Source organism: Aplidium turbinatum, chromosome 5, assembly GCF_918807975.1.
Source record: "Aplidium turbinatum chromosome 5, kaAplTurb1.1, whole genome shotgun sequence".
NCBI classification, from domain to species: Eukaryota; Metazoa; Chordata; class Ascidiacea; order Aplousobranchia; family Polyclinidae; genus Aplidium; species Aplidium turbinatum.
In genome coordinates this window covers 17,937,572-17,960,535 of record NC_137476.1, presented here as the reverse complement: position 1 = coordinate 17,960,535, position 22,964 = coordinate 17,937,572, and the positions used below count along the sequence as shown (strand labels likewise).

Here is a 22,964-nt window from a genome sequence, read left to right as displayed (position 1 = left end):
TTGGATTCAAAACACGAGCAGCAGTAACGCGGTTAAAGGCTGCTTTAACATTTCCAATCTTAACATTACGCACAGGAACTCTGGCACCAGCATCATCTTTACCGACCGAATCCAGAGAATCACGTGACGTCACATAAAAATCATGCAGAAGAAAATAGTGTTTCCTATCGTTGTTAGGCCCACACTGACGACAGTTGTTTGCATGATTACAGTCCTTAACCATATGCTGGCGCAAACAGTTCAAGCATTTTCCAGCTTTCACAATGACATCTCTCCGACCTTTAGGTGTCAAGCGCAAAAATTCTTTACAATTAGACAAAAAATGATATTCAACTTGACCACGTGATGAACAACAAAAACATGCCGGTATGTCACTACGTCTGGCCACACCGCCGCGCGGTGCGCCAACAGCAGTCGAGTACTGCGAACTCCCTGAAATCACATTATCATGGGGTTTTACCGACGTCTGCCTAACCGGACATGAAGGCAATTTTCCTTTGCCAAACTTTTTAAAATGCTGCGACTCACCAGAATCGCCCATTAGCATAATGCTAAAATCAGTCGACTTGCGCGTTTCCTCCCGTACTACAAAATCAAACAAACTCTGAAAGGTAGGTTCCTCAGTGCTACCATACTGATCACCTAAAAAGTCAAGATAACGCTGCTTAGCGTCAAACGGGAGTCGCTTAGCCAAATCCAAAACAAAACGTCCTTCTAATTTATCACGCTGACCATAAGCTTTCGCGTAAAGCAAACACTGCGACAATTCATCTTTAAACTCTTTCAAATCACTGGAAGAGATAGAAGTCAATTTGCTACCATAGCGATACTTTCTAATTTCTGGTTCTGCGAAAAGACCTCCACGAACTCCAAAACGTTGGGACAAGCGAGCTAACGACATTTCTATCCTGTCTTCCTTTGACAAGCCAGGAGTGTCAGAAACCAAATTAGCAATCGTTTGTGCAGCTGTTCTAACACAAGCTGCTTGCAACAAAGTCAAACGAGTTCCCTTAAAGGGCGAAGCTGCCATCAAGGCCATAACACGATTTTTAAAGAAGACAAATGGCATATTATTACCATCGTAACCAATCAAGGCCGCCTTATCGAAGAACGCCCTACTATTTTGGTATTCAAAAAAGCAATCCTGCTGTTGAGAACTCGATTTAGCGGGAGAAGACAAGCTATATCCCTTAAGGGGCTGAGTGGGCTCAGTCACATGCACAGCCCGATCACGATCCTCAAACACGTTAAAATCAGGAGACGCGATACGCCTCTCACAACCACCTAAATTACGTGTAGCTGGGCGATCAAAAACTAGCGGCGCTGAAAACTGTGAAGGGGGCAAAGCATTACTGCTAATGGCGGCCCCGTGACCTGTACGCTCTGGGGGAAGAGTTCGGTTGTAATTTGCAGACCTTGGCTCTACAGCCTTCGGAAGACCCTTAGCCGCGGCCCCGAGACCTCCTGAAACAGCTGGAAAACATGTGGATTGTACAGGTCCACTTACAGATTGAACAGGCGTCTGGAAAAGGTTAGGTAAATTAAACTGTGATTGATGTTCACTTCTGGAATGCCTAGAAGAGCCCTTCCTAGAACTACGCCGGGAGCCCAACTCAGAACGATATTCAGCTAAAACTACCTCTTTACGTTGTTCGGCCCTCAACTGAGCGTCTTTGAGTGCGAACTCAGCAGCTCTCGCTTCGGCCTCAGCTCGTATGGCCTCAGCTCTCGCGGCGGCCTCAGCTCGTATGGCCTCAGCTCTCGCGATGGCCTCAGCAGCTCTTGCTTCGGCCTCAGCTCTCGCGGCGGCTTCAGCAGCTCTCGCTTCGGCCTCAGCTTGGATCTGGAGCTCCTCTCGTCTTAACTGTAGGTTAATTTGTGCAACTATCCGTGACGAGCTCTCAGACATCCTAGTGCTTACATTTGAGGCGCTATCCTCAGGATGTATGTCAGCATCCAACCTATCTGACAACTCACTTTCTTTTTGTTCGAAGTTATTTTTTAACGAGTTAAATTCGGGATCTACCCTATCACGAAGTTCTGCCAAGATTGCAGAGTTAACAATTTTACTCAAAAGAGCATGGAAATGCCGTAATTCCTCTTCTAAAGTAGATAAGTTAGATCGAAAAATTAACAGTTCCTGCTTATCACTCAAAGAACCTAGGGCCACAGAAAGTTTCCCAATTTGAGTCAAAATATCCCGTCTAAGATGCCGGGCCTCTCGAACTGACTTAGCCTCATCGTTAATGGGTCCCTCCCCAGAATGGCCTGCCCGACCGCAAAGACCATCATCAGGCTTAAACTCAGTCGAGTCGACGGCGGTCGAGTCCCTGTCACCACCGAGTGTAGACATATTAAATGTTAGGGCTAAATTTAACAATTAAAAAATTAAGTTACACAAACACACAAATTACAGTAGTTATAAAAAACTTAACTGCAAAGACCGTAAAAATACAAAAAAGAATTTAAATGCACGATACCGTAGCTGTACGAGTATGTGAAGTCCAAACGTCTACAAAACTTGCTTGGATTCTTCCACTTGAATCTTCAAGCACAGATGGATTGCCTTTAATCTTCTTTCGAGAAGAAATGTCTTTAATTTTCTTTCCTTCTTTAGACTACCAACCAATAAGATCTTCTTTTATTATTTCTTTGCTTCTAAATGCTTCTTAGCCTACCAACTAACAAACTTCGTCTTTTATTTTTTTTATGGTCACAGCGGTAAACCATAATTTCTTCGTGGGAAAATTGTAACTTAAAGTTCCCGGATCCGTTCGTCTGCATATAATGACCGAAGAAACACACACTTGAACTTCTTTTCAAAAAGTGTATTTCTGTAAAAATTAGCCCACGGCTACCGAAAACGAGGGGGTGCAACGCGTACACCACTGAAAACTGTCACTACAGAACAGATTACTTGGATAAAAGACGGAACCTTTGTCCAGCTAGCAAGCACTAAGCCAACAGTTAAAAGTGCGGCCAACTTTCAAACAATCATTTTACGAATGACCAGAATAGATAGCAATATCTCAAATTCACGTATGCAGTACTGTGACGCAATAATGAAAGACAATTATGAAGTCATTCCAACAGGTGTTTAAAGCTGATGTAATATTTCCTGTTTAAACAGGCCCAAACAGGTTTGACACAATTCTTATGAACGCTGGTGCAATTTTGACTCATGTTTTAGGAATTTCCATGACGTAATATTCAGTAGACTTGAACGGTTTTTATATGACGTTTGATTTGGTGAAAATTGTCGGGAACAACCTGCCATTTGTCCTCGCAACCCTTTTTGTTTCCCGACCAAACTGAGAAGTTTAGAGTTTCGTTATTTGTTGGATGCAAATAGACGCATGCTTACATTTTTGACCACCTTAAAACACTAAACCAGTTTCTGCTCGACATAGCCTACAGTGTTCAATTTTTGTCCCAGGAATCAACTTTTCAAGCAATACTTTCCCTACTTTGTGTGCACTAACATCCTAATTTATATGCCATTGTTAACAATTGCGATATTCGTGAATTCATTTGAGGCTTTGGGTACCGGAATCAATATATTTGAACTAGCAAATTCAATCCACAACACTTTCCACAAGGCTGTTACTTAACACTAAGCACGCATAAGCGCTGCGATTTGTGGTCGTGTTAGAAACTGAAAAAAACCTTGGTGTGAAGATCACAGAATTGTTCAAAATGTGAGCTCAGTAGCCTATTAGGGCAAAGTGGGGCGTGTTGTCACAATTTTTACAAATCAGCATATATCTCGTTCTGTACCAATAGTATCGAGATGCTAGATAGTGCAATTGAGAGAGGTATCATTCGACATTCATCCTTTTTGCTACAGCTAAAGTTTTTCTGGATTATTTCGTTTTTACATAAATGCATGTTTAATGCAAGTGAATGGGCTGTGACAACACGCCCCACCCCGGGGCGTGTTGTCACAGAGCATGGGGCGTGTTGTCACAAAATTTCTGCACATGCTTTATGACTAAAATATGACAGAAACCAACAAAAAATGGTTTTAATACAGGCTGAACGAATAAAAAAATATACGAAATGCAAAAAAATTTAATTTCAACATATTGGTAAAAATTTTATGCCCATTGTCAAAAACAATAGAAATGTCATCTTGAGATTTATGTGTCACTATCGAATTATGTGTGTATCATTATCTAATATTAATTTTCATTACCTAAAAAAGTGTTGTATTTTAACAAATACGCGTATTACCTCGTTGTATAAGCATAAATAATTTTTTATGTTTCTTAATATTAAAAATGCACACCACGGGGCGTGTAGTCACAGCTGTGACAACACGCCCCGTGGTATGAAATCACGTGGTTTCAACAACCATGTGTACATCTCTACTTGCATGTCTTATCTGTTCGGTATGATGAAAAGAACAGGCTTAAAGCTAACAAATGGTACCTTTTCTGATCAGTTATAATCATACCTTAGTTTGCCAGACCATTTTTTAGTTTAGTTATAAAACCTGATTTTGCCCAAAATTCAATGGTACTCCTCATAATTTCTGCTGTGGTGACAAATTTATTAACCTTCACTGCTTGTACGAAAGAGAACTGAAAACTATGCCTTCCATTGAAAACTCGTGGTTATACGCTTAGGTTATCACATGGAAATCGTGCTGTGACAACACGCCCCACTTTGCTTGCAACTGCATGGTGCTATCAACGTGTAAAACAACTCGGCTCCAGGTCCCCTGCGGTCACAGACACGCATATTATCCCTGAATAAGGGGGTATCGCGTTTGCCAATCGCTCATTGTCGCCTGGTTTGATTGCAAACAAGTCTGTTCTATGTACCGTAGTTGCTTTCTTCATTGCGTCCAGTATGTCAGCACAATTGCTTTATCATCGCGAACGCCATTGTCACTTTTCCTCATCCACCTTTCCCAGGCTTGTTCGCGATGAAAGGCACAGAGTAACACGTAGCAATCTGCGGAACAAGAAGTCGTGGGCACTGAGTGGTAAAGTACAGTAGCAACTTAACAGTGACGACACAAATGCATGAGCAATGGAGACAGCACACAAGCAACGAAAATGTTAATGCAATTCACTAACTTGAAAAAACGCTTTCGATGGCCTTGATTTCCGCCTCACATTTATCGGTCATGAAAAACGAAGGGTTCCAGTTTTCTGACCACCCTTTTACAACAGAAAGTGCTTCTGCTATGTCCGAAGCTTGTTCATTTTGGATAATAAACGTAGCAACAACCTGGTAACCAACATTCGTTCTGAAGCAAAGAAAAAATAGAGGAAGGGAATACTTGGACGTCTTGTAAGTTGCATCCAAGAGGCAAATGCCTTGGCCGTAACGATGCAACAATCGTATTCTCTTCATCTAAGATGAGTTACAATCAACTAAATTTTCATCTTATGATAGTAGCCTACAGAAATAATATACGGTACTGTACGTAACATTGAAAACCACCAAGCCTACTACGTGAATATGGTAAAAAATAAATTGTCTCAAAACAAACATTGGTTGTGACCCAAACCCTGCCTTTGGTTACCGCTGGACATGTCACTTGGTCCAATCAATAACACCACATAGGCGTATGGATTTGGCAAACTAGATGGAAAAAATACAAAAGAGGTCAGTGAAGTAGGCTAGGTCACTTTGAATCAACAAAGCTTTTACACCTGAAAACTGCGTGTCTTTAAGAAACGAGATGAAAAGTTGATGAAACAGAACACATTTACATATGTTTATAGCAGTTTTTGCAGTTAGTAAACCGTTTCCTCTTTTATGATGCCTAACCTCCACTTTGGTGAAAACACTGTGCTTTGCAGAAACCTTTTCAGAATCTTTGTCAACAAAGAAAAGGCTTATTATTGTAGTATGAATATCAACACTTATTACACTAGTGAATTACAATGACAGGATGTTAAAAATCAACATTAACATGGCACCGTATGCTCGTTTCTGAACAACAAGTTTCGTTCCTGCTTTTGCTTCGTACTCTTCAATGGATCTCATGGCATCTTCAACTGAAGCCAACCACTTCAACAATAAACAATTGATTTTTTATTGTTATAAACTTATGGATCTTCATCACCCATTTTTTGCCATAAGAAATCAAAGCATTTATGCCATAGCCTAAGATTACAGTGAAGAAATGTAAATACTACACACATGCAACAAATCTGGATTTAGCGAGTATAAGGTAGCTGATAGTTTGAAGCTCCAGTTTTTCTTCTTTCCTTCCACTATAAATAGACTATTTCACCACATTTAGGTTTGTTTTATTCTGATGACAGCTCCTGATGAGTCAGTCAAAAAAAAACAAACTGCATCTTCGAGCTACCTTTTACTTGCTATTTTCAAGTTCTGTACCACCATTTGCTATGAAAGAGTTCAACATATACTAATTGTGTGAAGTTGGAAACAGTAAAATAGTTGAATATCGGTGAACTGTTGAAGGTCTTGTTGGACCGTAGTATATTGCAGCAACTACATTACAAACCTGTACTAGTCCATGACTTTCAGCCAGCTCTCCCAAAGAATGTTAAATGTCCTAAATGAATCAGAACTTTTAATGCCAGGATTGGACTCATTAGTCATTCAAGAACACATCGTTAGCGTTTTATGTGAGGACCATTGAAGAAACGATTTTTATCAAATGTTACAAGTTTCAAGCATAACGCGTCAAGGCCAATAAGTCTTTTCGTAGGTCACGGTTTACATATCCTTGGTTTGATTGACAAACCGAGATTGCAGTATCACCTGAACATTCAATGTCACTTCTCCATAAGGTTGCATTTCCTGCAGAACCAAGACTTCGTTTTTGGCGGCATTGTTCTACCAAGACATCTCAGATGGTGCCAATCCAGACACGAGTCGCACATGATGCTGTCGCCTGCATCAAGATCTAAAAAACAGGAGGTGCACAACCAGCGGCCTTTATTTCGCAAAGTGGTCAGTAGGTTCTCCATCAACTTCCAACCGTCAAAAGAAAAATGTCTTCGCACAGAAGCAATGGCAATGTTTTCATCTAAACACTTCATTGGAATTCTTTCGGGCAATGTTTCAATTTCATTTTCTTCGATCAGTCGATCGCTGAATGGACGCAAGACCTCTTCTATTACCTCAGAATCGACAAACCAACTGAGTATTGCTGAAAAATATGACCATAGGTGACTTTGTTTGATGTAGCCTACGTACGCTTTGACGTAGCCTATCGGCTAGGCAGGCCCACTGAAGTCAAACTGTAGTTTTTTAAACTAACGTAGGCTATAACAAAAATGAAGTCACACAAACATAAATGCAACAAACCTGCTTCTTTCTGAAAAGACGACTTCAGTCTGAATGGAATTGGTCCGCTCTTTTTTTGTCTCTTGCGTGGTAACCCAATGACTGTCAATCCAGCTCCTTTTGGCCTGCCACGTTTCATCATCTTCGGTGGAAATTTAATTGATCCTGCATCATCTGTTAATAAACACAACGAGAATCGAATATAGGCTACAACGTAGAAAACATCACTATTTCAACGTTTTTATTAAAAAATTAATAAACATAGTGCATTATGCAATGCAAGAAAAAAACAACTAATCAGAAATGAATGTTTCAGAAACAGCACATACTTGTAAAAGACTGAATAGAACTGGACGGTGTCTGCATCATAATCGCACTGGTATCAACGGTCGACAAGACGTCACCGGGTGTGTGCTGTGAACTACTACTTGAGACTGTAGGAAGTGCAATTCCAGGATCATTGCTGGAAGATGTTGCAGCAGCACTTCCAGTATCAGTGCCTGAAAAGGATTACCTCTGAGCAATGAAGAAACAATAGAAGCGTTGCACGAGTCTTTACTGGACAATTATTGGATGTGTTGCACTGTTGCAATGGGGGCCAAACTGACGAGGTTACGGTCCTGGGCGGAACATAATGTCGTATAATCGTAAATACGTGCACTGGCAGTAGATATTGTGGTATACCGTATTTTGAGTTCGAAGCGAGCACTTGAGGTGTCAACAAATCTACATTAACCTTTTGAAAACAAGATTTTGTTGCAGCCAAAACATGCTTCTGGCGTGGTTACCGAATGCCAACCAATCCAGTATCTATCAAAATCTGCTAGGTGTTTCTCGATGATTATTTGCAGAATGCTGCATCACCTGTCAATAAACTCATTAGTTATCAAATAATGCAGACCGTGCTATAATCTTAAGAAACATGAAACGTAGTGTAAGCGCAGCATGCAATGCAAGAAAAAAAAGACAACTAATCAGAAATGAAGCTTTCAGAAACAGCACATACTTGTAAAAGACTGAACAGAACTGGACGGAGTCTGCATCATAATCGCACTGGTATCAACGGTCGACAAGACGTCACCGGGTGTGTGCTGTAAAGTACTGTTTGAGACCGTAGGAAATGCAAAATTCCAGGATCATTGCTGGAAGATGTTGCAGCAGCACTTCCAGTATCAGTGCCTGAAAAGGATCATGCAGTTGTTCACAAAAGCAGAATTACTGAGCATCTGCAACCTTGTATAATCGTAAATTAGTGCGCATGCAGTACATATTAGCCCACCTATTGGATAGCTCAACGCCATAAAAATCATTGCTCAAAAAAGAATTGACTGCAAAAGTGCAAAATCACGACGCAAGTTGCAGTAACTAACCCATATCTCTTCAGATATTTGAAAAAGTAGTCTAGTTTTTCTGATTTAGTAAATAGTGCTAGCATATAATTATAGGCCTACCTTTCTGAGTTTGACCCAAAAAGTTCACAACTTGGAATTTCTTTCCTTCCTGCAAGAACTCTGCAATTTGTCGTAAATTATCCAGGTTGTATTGGAATTCATCCATTCCTTGTTCAGATATCATTAACGCAATCTTCTGGGAAATATCTTGAACCCGGCGATACTTTTGCTGTTCTGATAAAACACATCTTCTTTGAGGCTTGTTAAGAATCTCAACAGCTGGTAATGTGGATGCAGGACCGTTGTCCAGTGAGTTTCTAGTCAGGCGATGGGATTTAAGAAAATATTGCATTGTCCACCGTTCTGAACAAAGATTGGGATTGTACTCTGACATATGGAGCTGCCTTCTAACTGCCAAGACATGCCTACAAGGTAGTAGCATTGATGATGTGAATCCACAAGGACATGCTGTTGTTGTGACTGCCAATTCCCCATGGACACGAGATTTTACTATGGCAGAATCATTCAAAATCTCTGACATGACAACCTTTTCCGCTAACTTGAATTGTTGTTGCACATGAATAATTGAATATATGCAAATGGTGCCAGTAGCTGTTGGTATTGTCTCTCCGCCACACTTGAAATCGCATCCATTGGAACCTTAAGGAAAGCATTTGACGCTCTGTGGTCACATTCGGTGGAAAGAGATTGGATACATGCCATCAGATCTTTAAAAAACATGGTCATTCCTGAGTATCTTGTTATGACACTTTTCAACTTTCCATTGATGGATTCCAGTCGATTATTAGTTCTGTTCAAAAAAATAGCTTTCAAGTTGGTCAGTCCATCCACCCATTGATGTCGAATAGCATGCCAGTTATCGTTATAATATGTTGTGACAGCAATTGGGACTGTTTCAACGAATTGGTTATACATTAACTTATAAGCTGACTCATTTTTGGCATTTGCCAGTTTTCCTAAAATTTCAAGTCATACCTGCCTTTGGGCTGAAGAAATGCCTAATTTTTCCATGGAAACTTCTCTACGAAAAGAGCGAAGGGTATGAAAATAGCAAATTAAAATTTCTGCAGTAGGTAGCATTTTCATCACGGCATCCCGCTCTGTCATGTATTTGTCAGCCATTACAACCTCCACTTTATCCCAAGCTGGATTGTGGAGTTTAAACTGAGTTAACAGCTTGCTGATAGTCAGTTTGTTTTCAGTGGCTACAAACCACAGACACACAATTTCACTCTGACCTAAGCCATCAACATTCAGCATAACATATAATCTTCTTCTTCAATTGCCTTGCCTGAACCAGGCATCGACGGCCTCAGATGAATAGTTAGACCAAATGTTCCTATTATATGTTGCATGGATAATTGTTTCTGTCTTGTCGTTAAATTGTTCCAGATGTGTTTGTCTTTGTCTGCCAGGTGCCCGCTTTCCAAAAATTTTACCAGTTAAAGAGAGATGCTCCAGTTTTTGCTTTCTTATTACATGGCCGAGAAATTTATATTGTCTGGTTTTCATACTTTTTAACAGAGTTCTGGTTTGGTTCACTTGGTGTAGAATTTCTTTATTTGTTTTCTTTGCCAGCCATGAAATGCGTTGCATTCTACGGAAACACCACATTTCAAAAGCATTAATCTTTTCTGCCATTTTTGTTGAAATATTCCAGGTTTCAGAGTTGTAATGAAAAACAGGATAAATATAGCATTTTAAAACTCTAGATCTTGTTTTGAAAGAGATATTTTTATTACAAAGAATTGGTTTCATTTGTATGGCATTCTCAAGTCATTAAGTTTGTAGGTTGCATCAATCAGCAGCATTTCGGGATATGCCGCAAAGGTTTCCCGCATGTCTTTCGTTTGAAAGTATATCGCCTGCAATTGTTTGTCATCATCTGCAAACACATCTACTGCGGCACCTAAAATGAAAATAAACTGAGGATTAGTATACCCTACAAAGCAAGAATCTTGGCAATCCTGGGCCAGACTACATCAGATTTAAAAGCAAAAACATCAACTTTTAGTGAAATTTGTTTTCTGTTATTCTAATTATTGGCCAGAGGAAGGATGTTTATGCCTTTGGTAATATTTACATCATATAATCAATGTTCCAACTGAGCGGTTGTATACCACTCTCACCCAATTCTCTAAAAGATGCCACATGGCAATGCTTAGGGTCCGTTAAAAGGATCCATTAGGAGTAAACTTTTACGTAGATTTCAAATTTAGCAATGTTTTCTATTTCTATCCACTCAATGTAGAATTGTTTCAAGATATTGAAGACCTTTGATTGAATTCCTTGATCCCGCTTTCAATCTTACAATCCCCATAGCGTCTTATGTTGCAACAAAAATTTTTGGAGCATGAGGTTGGGAAAGTAGAATGAATTCTTGTGAAGAAAATGAAGCAAAAAATACTCTCAATTGACCCTTTATAGCTCAATGTTGCAAATTTTCCACACGTTGTAGGGTTCTGTGTTGGTTATACTAGACCAGGGGTCGGCAACCTTTTTAAGCCGCGGGCCAATTTGATAAAATAAAATATACTGGCGGGCCGTAACTGCGGGACAGCTTTTCCGAAACGCGAATATTAGTGTGGTTCAAAAAAAATCAATTTTTGAAAATGATATGGGCTACCCTGCCAAAAGTTTCCATTTCCAGAAAAAATAACTTGTGTAAAATATTTTTGAAAAATATTAATGTTTAGGGGTGCCCCAAGCCCCCAAAAGTTTTGGCGATTTCGTCATAAAAGCCTAAACTTAAAATGGCTGTGTTTCGAAAACGGTTCATGCTAACATACAAGTGTTTGGGTTCATTTTGATCAGCAAAGTGAGCTCTGTGATTTGGCAAAGAGTAATAGTACTATAAAATGAATTTTCAAATTTCCGATTTTCATGTTAAATTTTGTTATGTGTTCTAAAGTTGTATCATTGCTGTGCAATAGTAAGCCTATAAGTCTATTGGTTATTACCAAAGTCCACACAAGGTCTTAGGTCATATTGGGTCCCTCCACTATGACAAAATGGGTGTTAGCTGTTTAAAACAAGGATTTTATGGCGACCAACCACTCACTGTTGCCCAATTAAGGTGTTCTTTGATGCTTGAGGAAAGCGTTTGCGATGCTGAGACACAAGCTGCAACTGGTCTTCACCTTTGGTCAAATGTCCAGAAAATGTTTTTACAAGGGCAACATTTCTTTCAGCATAGTCATTAGTGACAATCAGTCATCTAAAGAAATCTTTGGCCATTTGGTAATCACTGTTTCCATCCCATTCTGCAACTGGAAGGTGGAGCAAGGCATATGGGATTTTCAGTTTCTTGAACAGCAGTTGTGTGTTGGCTGCAGCGAATGTTGCCAAGATTTTGGTGTGTATGTTATCCAACAACACAGTAGCTCTTTTTTCTGGAGTCCTCGGTTTCCTGAGCGACCATTATTGCTTTTGCCATTCGATGTTTGATGATTGGCTGAGGATGTCGCAGAGGATGTTTAGGCAAGCTCGATAGGAGTCTATTACAAAAGAAAAAAAGGCATCGAAATGCTGTAGAAAAACAACACAAGCAACGACGATACATCAGCCACAATGGCTATTCTGGAAGATAGCAGCAGATCAGCAACTGAAGAATTTGTCTCAGAGAGTGAGGAATAAGCTGGGTAATCTGCTGTTTTCATTTTATTCCAGAAGGGTAGAGAAAAGGTTTTATCTCCTACTTTACTTGCAAGCCTATACAGAGCTAATGTCTCCAATCGAGCAGCAATGTACATCGTTAGTGAAACTGCCAAAAGTCTGGGACATAGCATTAAAGACCTAACCTTCAGTACTTCAAGCATCAGGCGCAGCAGACGTCAGCATCGAAAACAGTTTACAACAGAAATCATGAAAAACTTGTCTCCGAAAGCTCCTTTAATGGTTCACTGGGATGGAAAACTTCTCCCAGATTTAACTGGACACAATCACGTCGATCGCCTTTTCTTCCTTGTGACCTTTCAAGGGGATACACAGCTGTTGTCAGTACCAAAGCTTCCATCTGGCACAGGTGAGGCTCAAGCTCATGCAGTATTTGATGCCTTTAAAGATTGGCATATTGAAGAAAACGTTGAAGCCATGTGTGTTTTGATACCACTAGCATAAACACTGGTTGCATTAATGAAGCTTGTGTCCTTCATGAGCAGCTACTTGGAAGAGACCTGCTATGTTTGGTGTGTCACCATCATGTTTTAGAACTGATTGCAGGCGCAGTCTTTAATAAAATTATGCCATCATCTTCTGCCTCGGACATCCTGCTTTTCAAAAGGTTTAAAGATTCCTGGGAGTTTATAGATCAAAATAATTTTAAAGATGCATTGACGGATGATGCAGCAGATAATATAAAGGTATTAGAGAAGAGATGATCGAGTTAACCACTGTAAAATTGACCACAGAAAGACAATATCGAGATGATTATTGAGAGGTCATGGAATTGACGTTATCGTTTCTTGTTGCCCCATTACCTTATGTAACTAGGTTTTGATATCCTGATGCTGTCATCATGAAAGATGGATGGTGGATGGCTTAAGTCATCTACACATTCAAAGTGTGGATGTTTCGCGGTCAATTTCATTTGACTTTGCATGAACAGAGAGGACTTCATGAACTGTGTGTTTTATTTTCTTGTATTTATGTTAAAGCATTGATTACTGCTCCATTGGCTGTGAAGGCTCCCAATCTGTGTTTCTGAAAAGCTTGAAGGAGTATACATTGCAACCATCAATGAGTCAGTCTCCAAAGTCGCAACAGAAAAATGGCTCGCCATTTGAGGCCCCTTTCTGAAGAGTTGGTGGGTCTGTCTCCTTTAGATAATAATGGTCGCTGAGGAAACCGAGGAATTCCAGAAAAAAGAGCTACTGTGTTGTTTGATAACATACACACCAAAACATCGGCAACATTCGCTACAACCAACACACAACTGCTGTTCAAGAAACTGAAAATCCCATATGCCTTTCTCCACCTTCCAGTTGCAGAATGGGATGGAAACAGTGATTATCAGATGACCAAAGATTTCTTTAGATGACTGATTGTCACTAATGACTATGCTGAAAGAAATGTTGCCCTTGTAAAAACATTTTCTGGAAATTTGACCAAAGGTGAAGACCAGTTGCAGTTCCTTTTGCAGCTTGTGTATCAGCATCGCAAACGCTTTCCTCAAGCATCAAAGAACACCTTAATTGGGCAACAGTGAGTGGTTGGTCGCCATAAAATCCTTGTTTTAAACAGCTAACACCCATTTTGTCATAGTGGAGGGACCCAATATGACCTAAGACCTTGTGTGGACTTTGGTAATAACCAATAGACTTATATGCTTACTATTGTACAGCAATAACACAACTTTAGAACACATAACAAAATTTAACATGAAAATCGGAAATTTGAAAATTCACTTTATAGTACTATTACTCTTTGCCAAATCATAAAGCTCACTTTGCTGATTAAAATGAACCCAAACACTTGTATGTTAGCATGAACCGTTTTCGAAACACAGCCATTTTAAGTTTAGGCTTTTATGACAAAATTGCCAAAACTTTAGGAGGCTTGGGGCACCCCTAAACATTAATATTTTCCAAAAATATTTTACACAAGTTATTTTTTCTGGAAATGGAAACTTTTGGCAGGGTAGCCCATATCATTTTCAAAAATTGATTTTTTTTGAACCACCCTAGCGAATATCTTACCCTTAAATTGCACGGCGTTTTACACTCCTATTCATGCTTATATAATATGTTCATTGATATGATAAAAGGAATTTATTACTTTGAAACCGATTATTAAAAGAACAAATGTGTGTAACAATTTAATGTGAATGTTGATGTTGTTTGCATTTTTTTGCCAAATTGCCAAAGTCAGTTTTGATATTGGAACAAGAAATTTGTAAAACATCACTAACATGTTCATCAGATAAACGTGATCGAAGTTTATTTTTTGCAAAGTTAATCTTGGAAAATAATTCACAAAGATAAGTGTTCCCAAACATGGATGCAATTTTTTTCGCATTATCTCGTAATTTTGGAAATAGGGCTGCAGATACATGTTCTTTGTAAAACACTTCCGGAGAAGTAACGTGAAACTTCGACTTTAACGTTGTATTATTCTGAAGTTCAATGAGTTCCATCTGCACGCTATTGTCCGCATCGGCTGGATCCACATCAAAAGGTGTTGCCAGTAACGTAAATTCGTGTTTGTGCCTTCGCATGTCCTGGAACCGGGAAGCAAACTGCTGTTTGATGTCAACAATAACCTCCACATATTTCAACGTACTTGACGGACTGTTGTTACCAAGATTGGAAAAATGTGCAATTTTAGAATTACGAAGTTGGTGTTCCCAAAGTCGCAGCTTACATTCAAATGCAGCAATAGAATCATAAAGAGAACTTATCAGGTGTCCGCAACCTTGTAATTTTAAATTCAAATCGTTCAAATGGGTTGTTAAATCCACCAAAAAGGCCAAGTCAGTAACCCATTCGGGGTCATCAAAATAACTTGTGTTCATGTTCTTTTGTTGCAAGAACGTTACAATTTCTTTTACGAGGTAGTATCCGTGGATTTGTTGCACTATGATTTTAGCATGCGAAAAACAACTTATTTATCGTCGCGGGCCAAATTGCGTGCTTTTGCTTGGAACTGCTCGCGGGCCGGAACGAAGCGCCTGGCGGGCCGGACCTGGCCCGCGGGCCGTAGGTTGCCGACCCCTGTACTAGACAAACGTTTTCTGAATAGAAAAACGTCTGAAAATTAGATATTTTTCTTGTGTAGCCTACTATGATGTGCGTACTGGTAATCCGCAGTTCGCTGCAGTAGACGAAGTCTATTGACCGGTAAACCAGGCGGTCAACACTTTAAATTGAACTAGCAATGGTGGGAATTGAACCCACGTCATCGAAATAATTCATCTGCAGTCTAAACCATTACAGCGAGAGGTCAATCGCGAATTGCTTAATTGACATTATATCTGAAATGGTTCAAGAAGAATGCTCACACACAATATCATGTGACAATCAATCTGCAGCAGCAACCTATAGATTGCAAATACGCCTACGGTGTTGACCAATGTTACAGGCAACCTGGTAGCCTATTCTTGCATTGCTGCAGTACTACAATGATGCAAAAAAAATAGATTTATCCAAGGTCATGACCCTGACCACAGCTTGCACACACACCTCCGGCTCTAGGCCGGAGTCACATCACCTCCAGCACGGAGCCAGAATTTGACCGGAACCGGAGCTCATTCTATCACTACTTATCATACTGCACATGGAAAGTCATCTCTACTATTTAGCATGAACATATCTTGTATAACAGACAAAAAAGTTTTGTCTGTCGACTAACCTTTTTCTTTCTTCATTTCATTAATATGTTCATCATAGGTGTTTTCATACAAAGGTCTCTGTTTTGCGGCAATATTATGCAGATCTTTTAAGAATAACTGTTTTTCCTGTAGAAGCTGCAATGTGCTTTTGTACCAACTTTTTATTTGCTTTGGTGGCAAGCATTTCTCCAATCACACTGCTTTCTGTTTCATTTAATCTTCGTTGTTTAGGCATCAAATTAAATGCATTCTGAAAAATAATTTATATGCACATAATCAAGAAAACGACATATCATTTGACAGGTGTCCAACCCACAGAGATGGGCAAGATCACCAGGTTTGGTGAATCAGCGGCTTGAATATGACCAGTTTCGCACAAACTGGTCATATTCAGCATGTGCGTAGTAATGCGCGCAAAGTGAAATGACCACTTTACCGTGTCTTACGATGAAGTCAAGATCAGAAAATCTGTCTTGCAACATTTTTAACGTGTTTTAGTACAGTAGCAAACAATATTTGAACTTCAAGCAGGGTTGTCGGTATTTTACCCGACCCAAAAAAACCCGGGTGGTTTTTTTTTAAAAAACCCACTTAAAAAAAAACAAAAAAACCCATAAAAAAACCCAGAGCATCATATTTGTCCAGTTTTTATTAGAAAATTAAAAAAAATGAACAAAAACACTGCAAGGAACTTAAAACAAACTTTAAATTAGGACTTAAGGATGTGATTGTGAAGTAAATTTCCAAGAATAAACTGAAAACGCAGTGGATATTGCATATACAGTATACAAAATCAAGTAATGCCACTTTGTGTATACTACACTAAAGCTTATTTATGCAAGAAGGCCTTATAGTTAAACTGGTGAAAGTACTACTCTACTGTAGTCTGTATATATGATGTGAAATGCAATTTAGGAGGCTATTTACCAATTACAGATTCTGGATTCTAACGCATGGCTGTTTCAGAGCATTTGCCTAAATGGCCATTGGCCACGCAATCACTCAATTGCTCATCCATTGCTATATACATAATATATTTATATAAATGATAAAAAATATTTAAACATGATGGCATAAATGCTCCTTGCCTTCAAATCTAAAGCAAATGATGCAATAATGTGATTTCTACCACGGTAGCATCAACTTGGTATAGAAATCAGTGGATGATGCAACATCCAACTTGATCTTGAAATTAATGGATGATGCAACATTCAAGCAACAACAACCCTAGTGCATTATTTTATTGAGTTATGCAAGCATGTACTGTGCGTGAAAGGCACTTCATTCGTAAAAAGTAGTTTTGAGGTGAAATAAGCATGAATCTACCTTTTTTTGCGTCTTTTTTAAAAAAACCCAATAAAACCCAAAAAAACCCGGGTTTTTTTAAAAAAACCCGGGTTTTTCTCAACCCTGACTTCAAGTGTCATAATCAAAATGCAATTGTACACGAAAAGTAATTTTTTGGACAGAGGGGGGTTTTGGACGGAAATTTCAAATTTTTTTTACTAGAGTTCTTAGAATGTACTGTTGTATCCTAAAACCTGGGTTAAAATTGAATTTGAAAAAAAAGCCGATTAACCCCCCCCCCCCTAATGTTATTGCTCTTTTTTTTATCCTTCACATAATTTCTGATGAAAGCCTCATCATATACAGAGCTAGTGTGACCATAGCTCAAAGGCTATGACTACTACAAAGGGTTATTTCCACTTACTTCATTGAAATCATGATTATGATCATTGACATTACTAATCTCAGTGATGCATAGCGCTTTTCCATCTGACGTTGCATTTACTTTGATTCCAAATGGACAACCTTTGATAAAAGTACTGAAAAACAACAAAGATGAGGTGACATAGGCCGTGTTGAATCACCCATAAGTACACTTGAATTAGCCATAACTCACGTTGAAGTAGCCTACCTGCAAGTCATGTCGAATTGCCCATAAGTTGCATCCAATTACCTATAAGCCCACCTGAATTACCCATAAGTCCGGCTGGATTACCCATAAAGTCACGTTGAATTACCACAAGTTCAGCCGAGCATTCTCATAAATCTAGTCGATTTACCCACAAGTCACGTCAAATTGCCAAAAAGCTGCGTTGAAGACCCATAAGACATGTCTTTATGGATAATTCCATGAGACTTACGGGTAATTCGACAAATTGTGCTGATGAGCAATTCGACGTAACTTATGGGGAAATTGACAAAACTAATGGGTACGGTAATTCAATGCAACTTAGGAATAATTCTGGGCATGACAATTCAGTGGAAATTACAATAGACAGCATGCGGGAATGGTTCAGCAGAATATATGCATTTTGCTAAGTTCTCAGCATTCATAAGGAATGTAGGCAATTTGCACTTATGCAAAACTCAATCTATTAGCAAAACTTATGCATATAGGCTACATGAGTACCGGTAGCTCAACCTATGGGCACCAAGGACAAAACCATCATTACTTACCTTTGATTTGGTCTTTTTCCTTGACTACATGATTTGGGTGTTCTTCCTCCATGCACACAAGCATACTGTATTGTACGATACTTCAACTGCTCATTCCAGGTTGTTGTGGATGTAAGTGCTAGACGTCGTTTTGCGCGTTCAATTGTTATGGAATTTCTCACATAAACATTGACAAAGTTTTCTTTTTCCCATTGCTTAATAGCCGAAGAAAATGTCTCAAAACTGTAATATAATGCTCCCTTCATAATCATGATGACGATGGATTCATTGACGTGTAGTTTCGATCAGCAAAATCAGCAACTACCGCGGTCCACTCTGCGATCAAGTGTGCAGCACAAGCCAATACGCATGCACGCGAAATTACGTATGAGCGTCGTCGGATGAAACGCCTGAGCGCATTAAGGTCTTGCTCGAGTAAACAACGTCTTGCTTGAGTGGTGCTTGTAAGAATAGCTTCAGAGGCTAGTTTTACAATATGTTGTAAGAATAGCCACTTCGCTAAATTTAACTATTTCATTACCCGTACAATCCTAAAATTTCGTTACGCGACCCCATAGTTTGAGAAGCCCTGCATTAACGGACAACACTAAAAGGCGGAAACGCGGAAATAAGCCGGGTGTGAAATGGCGTATTGTCCGCAGAAGTAGCGCTTTATTACCGATGTAGAAAACGCGGAAATACGATCTTGGATTCCTAAACAGGAAAAAGGCGGAAATGCGATTTTTAACTTCAACAATACCGAACATTTTCTCATGTTGAAATATTGAAAGATATTGATTAGAAGCAATTGTGAGGTCATTAAATACTTTGACTGTTTTAATTCCACAGTTATTGGAGTAAGTTTCGATATTTAATGGAATTCATTGAAATAGGAAAAAGGCGGAAATGCGATTTTTAACAACAACAATACCGAACATTTTCTCATGTTGAAATATTGAAAGATATTGATTAGAAGCAATTGTGAGGTCATTAAATACTTTGACTGTTTTAATTCCGCAGTTATTGGAGTAAGTTTCGATATTTAATGGAATTCATTGAAATAGGAAAAAGGCAGAAATGCGATTCTTAGTCACAACTCAATACCGAACATTTTCTTATGTTGAAATATCATTGAGTTATCGCTATATGTTAAACAATATGGACGCCAAGATCGTATTTCCGCGTTTTCTACATCAGCATTAAATCGCAACTTCTGCGGAAATACGCCATTTCACGCCCGGCTTATTTCCGCACTTCTGCCTTTTAGTGTTGCCCTGCATTAACTATAGTATATATATATAGTTGGTTGAATGGTTGCTTGAATGAATATATCGTTGAGGTAAAACCAAACCGGTTTATGTCCACTTTTATGTTTTTTTTGTTTTATTGCAGTTTCTCGGTTTTTGAACATAGCTCTTTCCAGCACTCCAGGTTTCAGCCTTTTATGTAATCAAATTCAAGGTGAAGCTATGGACATACTCCCAAATATCTCGCATACTTTGAAAGCAAAACTGGGCTATTTGCAATTCTGTGGACATAGCCTTTTTCTAGCTTGATAGTATAAATAGGTCTATGTCAAATGCTACCATAAATTATGGACATATCCCCCTTATTATGGAATCATGCCAAGGATCTATGTTCAATTTTCCATTCAGGTCATGATGCAAATTCAAAAAAAAAATGCAAAAGATTCAGTCCTTTCTATAGAATTGTAACCTATTTGAATTGCCAAACAACATTCGTGTGAAAATAACTTGTGCAGTGCACCTGAATTAATATGGTATGATAACTGGTGTATCATCGTGCATTCGTGTTATAAATTGCAAATCCTTCCTTTTCTGGTCAGGTGGTTAATGACCAGTCTGGTTGGCTGTCTTTAAATGTAGCAAACCTAGCAAACCTCGCAAACGTAGCAAACCTAGCAAACATCGCAAACCTCGCAAACGTAGCCAGTGCTTCCACTTTCAAATTTTCAATTTCCCTAAATTTAGTGTACAGTTTGCTTAAATTTCCCTAAATCAAACCTTGAAATTCCCTAAAAATTTCCCTAAAATAAAAGAACAAATATGTGTTGAAAAAAGGATAAAAAAACCAGGTTTCTATATGTAGCGACAGATAAAAAAACAACGAATGATAGATACACATGAGAATTTGATAAGCACACAAAAAATGAAACCCCAAAAGAATCTCGCTCAATCAACAGAAATTTTTAAAATTATTCAATTGTTTCGGGATCTGCTACTGCCACAATTATGCATTTACAATATACACAATTACAAACCAGCCAAAATTTTGTTCTGAGTTCTCTTGCTTCTTCATACTGTGTGAGCCATTTAATATCAATTCATTGATATTACAGAGAGAAAACTTTAATTTGTCTGTTGCGAGAGTAGTATGGTACAATTATAATATACAATATGAATAAGATAGCACCATAGCAATCTAGATATCACAACAGACAGGAAGCAACAAAAGAAATCAGTCATCGAGTCAGCTTCCCTGTTTTTAATGTGACAAATGTCAAGCATCGGCAAATTACGGTTTGTTATTTTGCTAGTTTCCCTTTTGTTACTTTGCTGTTCACTACATGTTTGTGCCAGCAATGAAAAATAAAATTGAAAAGAAATTAAAAATATAACAAGTTTTCTAAACTTCTTATTTTAAGGGCATTTTTAAAAATGAATTTTGATGTCAGAGAAGACTCCACCAAATAAAAAGTTACAACAAAATACAAGTGATACTTAAACAAACACGTTTTCAAAAATGGGCTGCCTAAAACACAATTTGAACTTTTGAAGGCACTTCGCAGCAGCCAGCTTCGATAAATTCTATACCGTAGCGAATCAGTGCAAGGCCATTTAAATTTTCAACTTTGTTGACTCCTGGCCATTTTTTTTTTTTCGCGCCAGGGTTGCCAACCTTTGAAAATATTTCCCGCCCAAACTGATCACTGAACCCGCCCAAAACCAGCCCAAACCCTTTTTTGACGTCATAATACAATTACACTTCCAAAATATTTTTGATAGACTCAATTCAATCATATATACTAATGTCTAACATATCTAGATCTTATAATTTACGCTGAAATTAGCATGTACCTGCAATAAAAGAACAATCAATGTGTAAAAATTGAGAGATAATTACATTGCAAACAAAATAACAAATATGTAACTTTACTAAACACGGGTCAGCACAGCAGGCACATTATGTCCAATTTTGACCAATTACACATTACCTACACGTTTATGATCATACATATTCACGCCAAACTTATCTAACAATTTCAGAGATTATTTTGCCCACTTTCTCATGGTAAACAATGCCTTGCTGTGAGCACAACAGCGTTAAGTAAAGCTTTGAAGGCCTACTGAACTTTTATGTGAACTTTCTTAATGAAAATAGAAAAATAATAAAACATTAGTTTATGCATCTCACTAGCACAAAATAAACTTGCCTTCTTTATGAGACTAATCTAATGGCTGACATGACAGCACTAGGGCAGCAACTTACAGCATTCTATACAACCTACATCAACCTAACCACAGTACATTTGAATCTCGACTACATTCTCTCCTTTTGATAAGTTTTAGCAATCTCACGTTGTTTTGAGACACATTATTCAAACCAGCCCAAAAAACCGCAACCCGCAACCTTCAAAAAAGTCCCGCAACTCAGGACGAAAACCAGCCCAATTGGGCGTGAAAACCGCAAGGTTGGCAACACTGCTCCTGACCTGAAAATTTCCTGCGAAATTCCAGTGTTTCAAAATAAAATTGAAGAACCTAAATTTAAAGATTTTTTTTTAAATTACCAGCCAAATTCTAATTTATAAAAAAAAATTGATTTCGTTTTGTAAAATTTAAATTTCCCTAAATATTTCCCTAAAACAAGCAATTCCCTAAAAATTTCCCTACAGCCAAAAATTTACTCCAAATTTCCCTAATTTAGGAAAATTTCCCTAAAAGTGGAAACACTGAACGTAGCAAACCTCGCAAACCACAAGGTTGCCAGATGGTATTTTTTATTGTATTCTTTTAAATTTCTTGGCGTTTTATTTATCGGGTGCATGTTTTTTAAAACCCTTTTGAACAAGTTACTTGTTTAGTGTTGATGTTGCAGAAGTTCTATTCTCATCTATAAAAAGATATCAAAATCTCTGCTTTGTTGGTTATGGTTAGTTTTGATATAAATACATTTAAAGCAATGCCTTTGCGATCAACATTTGTGAGATAGCCTATTGCAAGTTAATATTAACGCAATATTTGGTAGTCAGACATTCGGGAATCAGTACTCCATCCCTTAGTTAGACCATGCTTGGGTGAGTTCACTAATTACAGGTTTTCTAAAAACCGGGCTGCAGACGATAAATAAAACTTAACTTTTGCAGACGACCGTAGTTCCAGCCCTGGGCTACGCAGTGTGACACAAAACGAATAAGTGCCTAATGACAAGTTTTTGTGTGTGTTTAGAAAGTAAAGGATATTTTGTGAACGAAACCGGTTTTT

The 22,964-nt window shown here is 38.5% G+C and overlaps 2 protein-coding genes across 4 annotated transcripts; both read right to left on the bottom strand.

Moving 5' to 3' along the window:
- Positions 1 to 4,831: 4,831 nt before the first annotated feature.
- LOC145770997 (uncharacterized) lies at positions 4,832 to 5,364 on the bottom strand. Its single transcript, XM_082582738.1, has 2 exons — positions 5,085 to 5,364; positions 4,832 to 4,959 (listed from the first exon to the last, which is right to left on the bottom strand). Exons 1-2 carry the CDS (start codon positions 5,362 to 5,364, stop codon positions 4,841 to 4,843), a joined length of 399 nt encoding a protein of 132 aa, XP_082438864.1. The 3' UTR covers positions 4,832 to 4,840.
- Positions 5,365 to 5,902: 538 nt separating this feature from the next.
- LOC145770409 (uncharacterized) lies at positions 5,903 to 17,771 on the bottom strand. 3 transcript variants are annotated; one of them, XR_014289150.1, is made up of 7 exons: positions 17,729 to 17,771; positions 8,730 to 10,599; positions 8,285 to 8,457; positions 7,608 to 7,778; positions 7,300 to 7,452; positions 6,491 to 7,141; positions 5,903 to 6,027 (listed from the first exon to the last, which is right to left on the bottom strand). XR_014289150.1 is itself a non-coding variant. In XM_082582049.1 (6 exons), the coding sequence occupies exons 3-6, from the start codon at positions 8,322 to 8,324 to the stop codon at positions 6,765 to 6,767; spliced, it is 741 nt and encodes a 246-aa protein (XP_082438175.1). In that variant the 5' UTR covers positions 8,325 to 8,457; positions 8,730 to 10,599; positions 17,729 to 17,771; the 3' UTR covers positions 5,907 to 6,764. The 3 variants fall into 3 exon arrangements, 2 of the variants coding, with proteins under 2 accessions (XP_082438175.1, XP_082438176.1); XM_082582049.1 differs by having other exon boundaries at positions 5,907 to 7,141; XM_082582050.1 differs by lacking the exons at positions 5,903 to 6,027; positions 6,491 to 7,141; positions 7,608 to 7,778 and having other exon boundaries at positions 7,342 to 7,452.
- Positions 17,772 to 22,964: the final 5,193 nt, after the last annotated feature.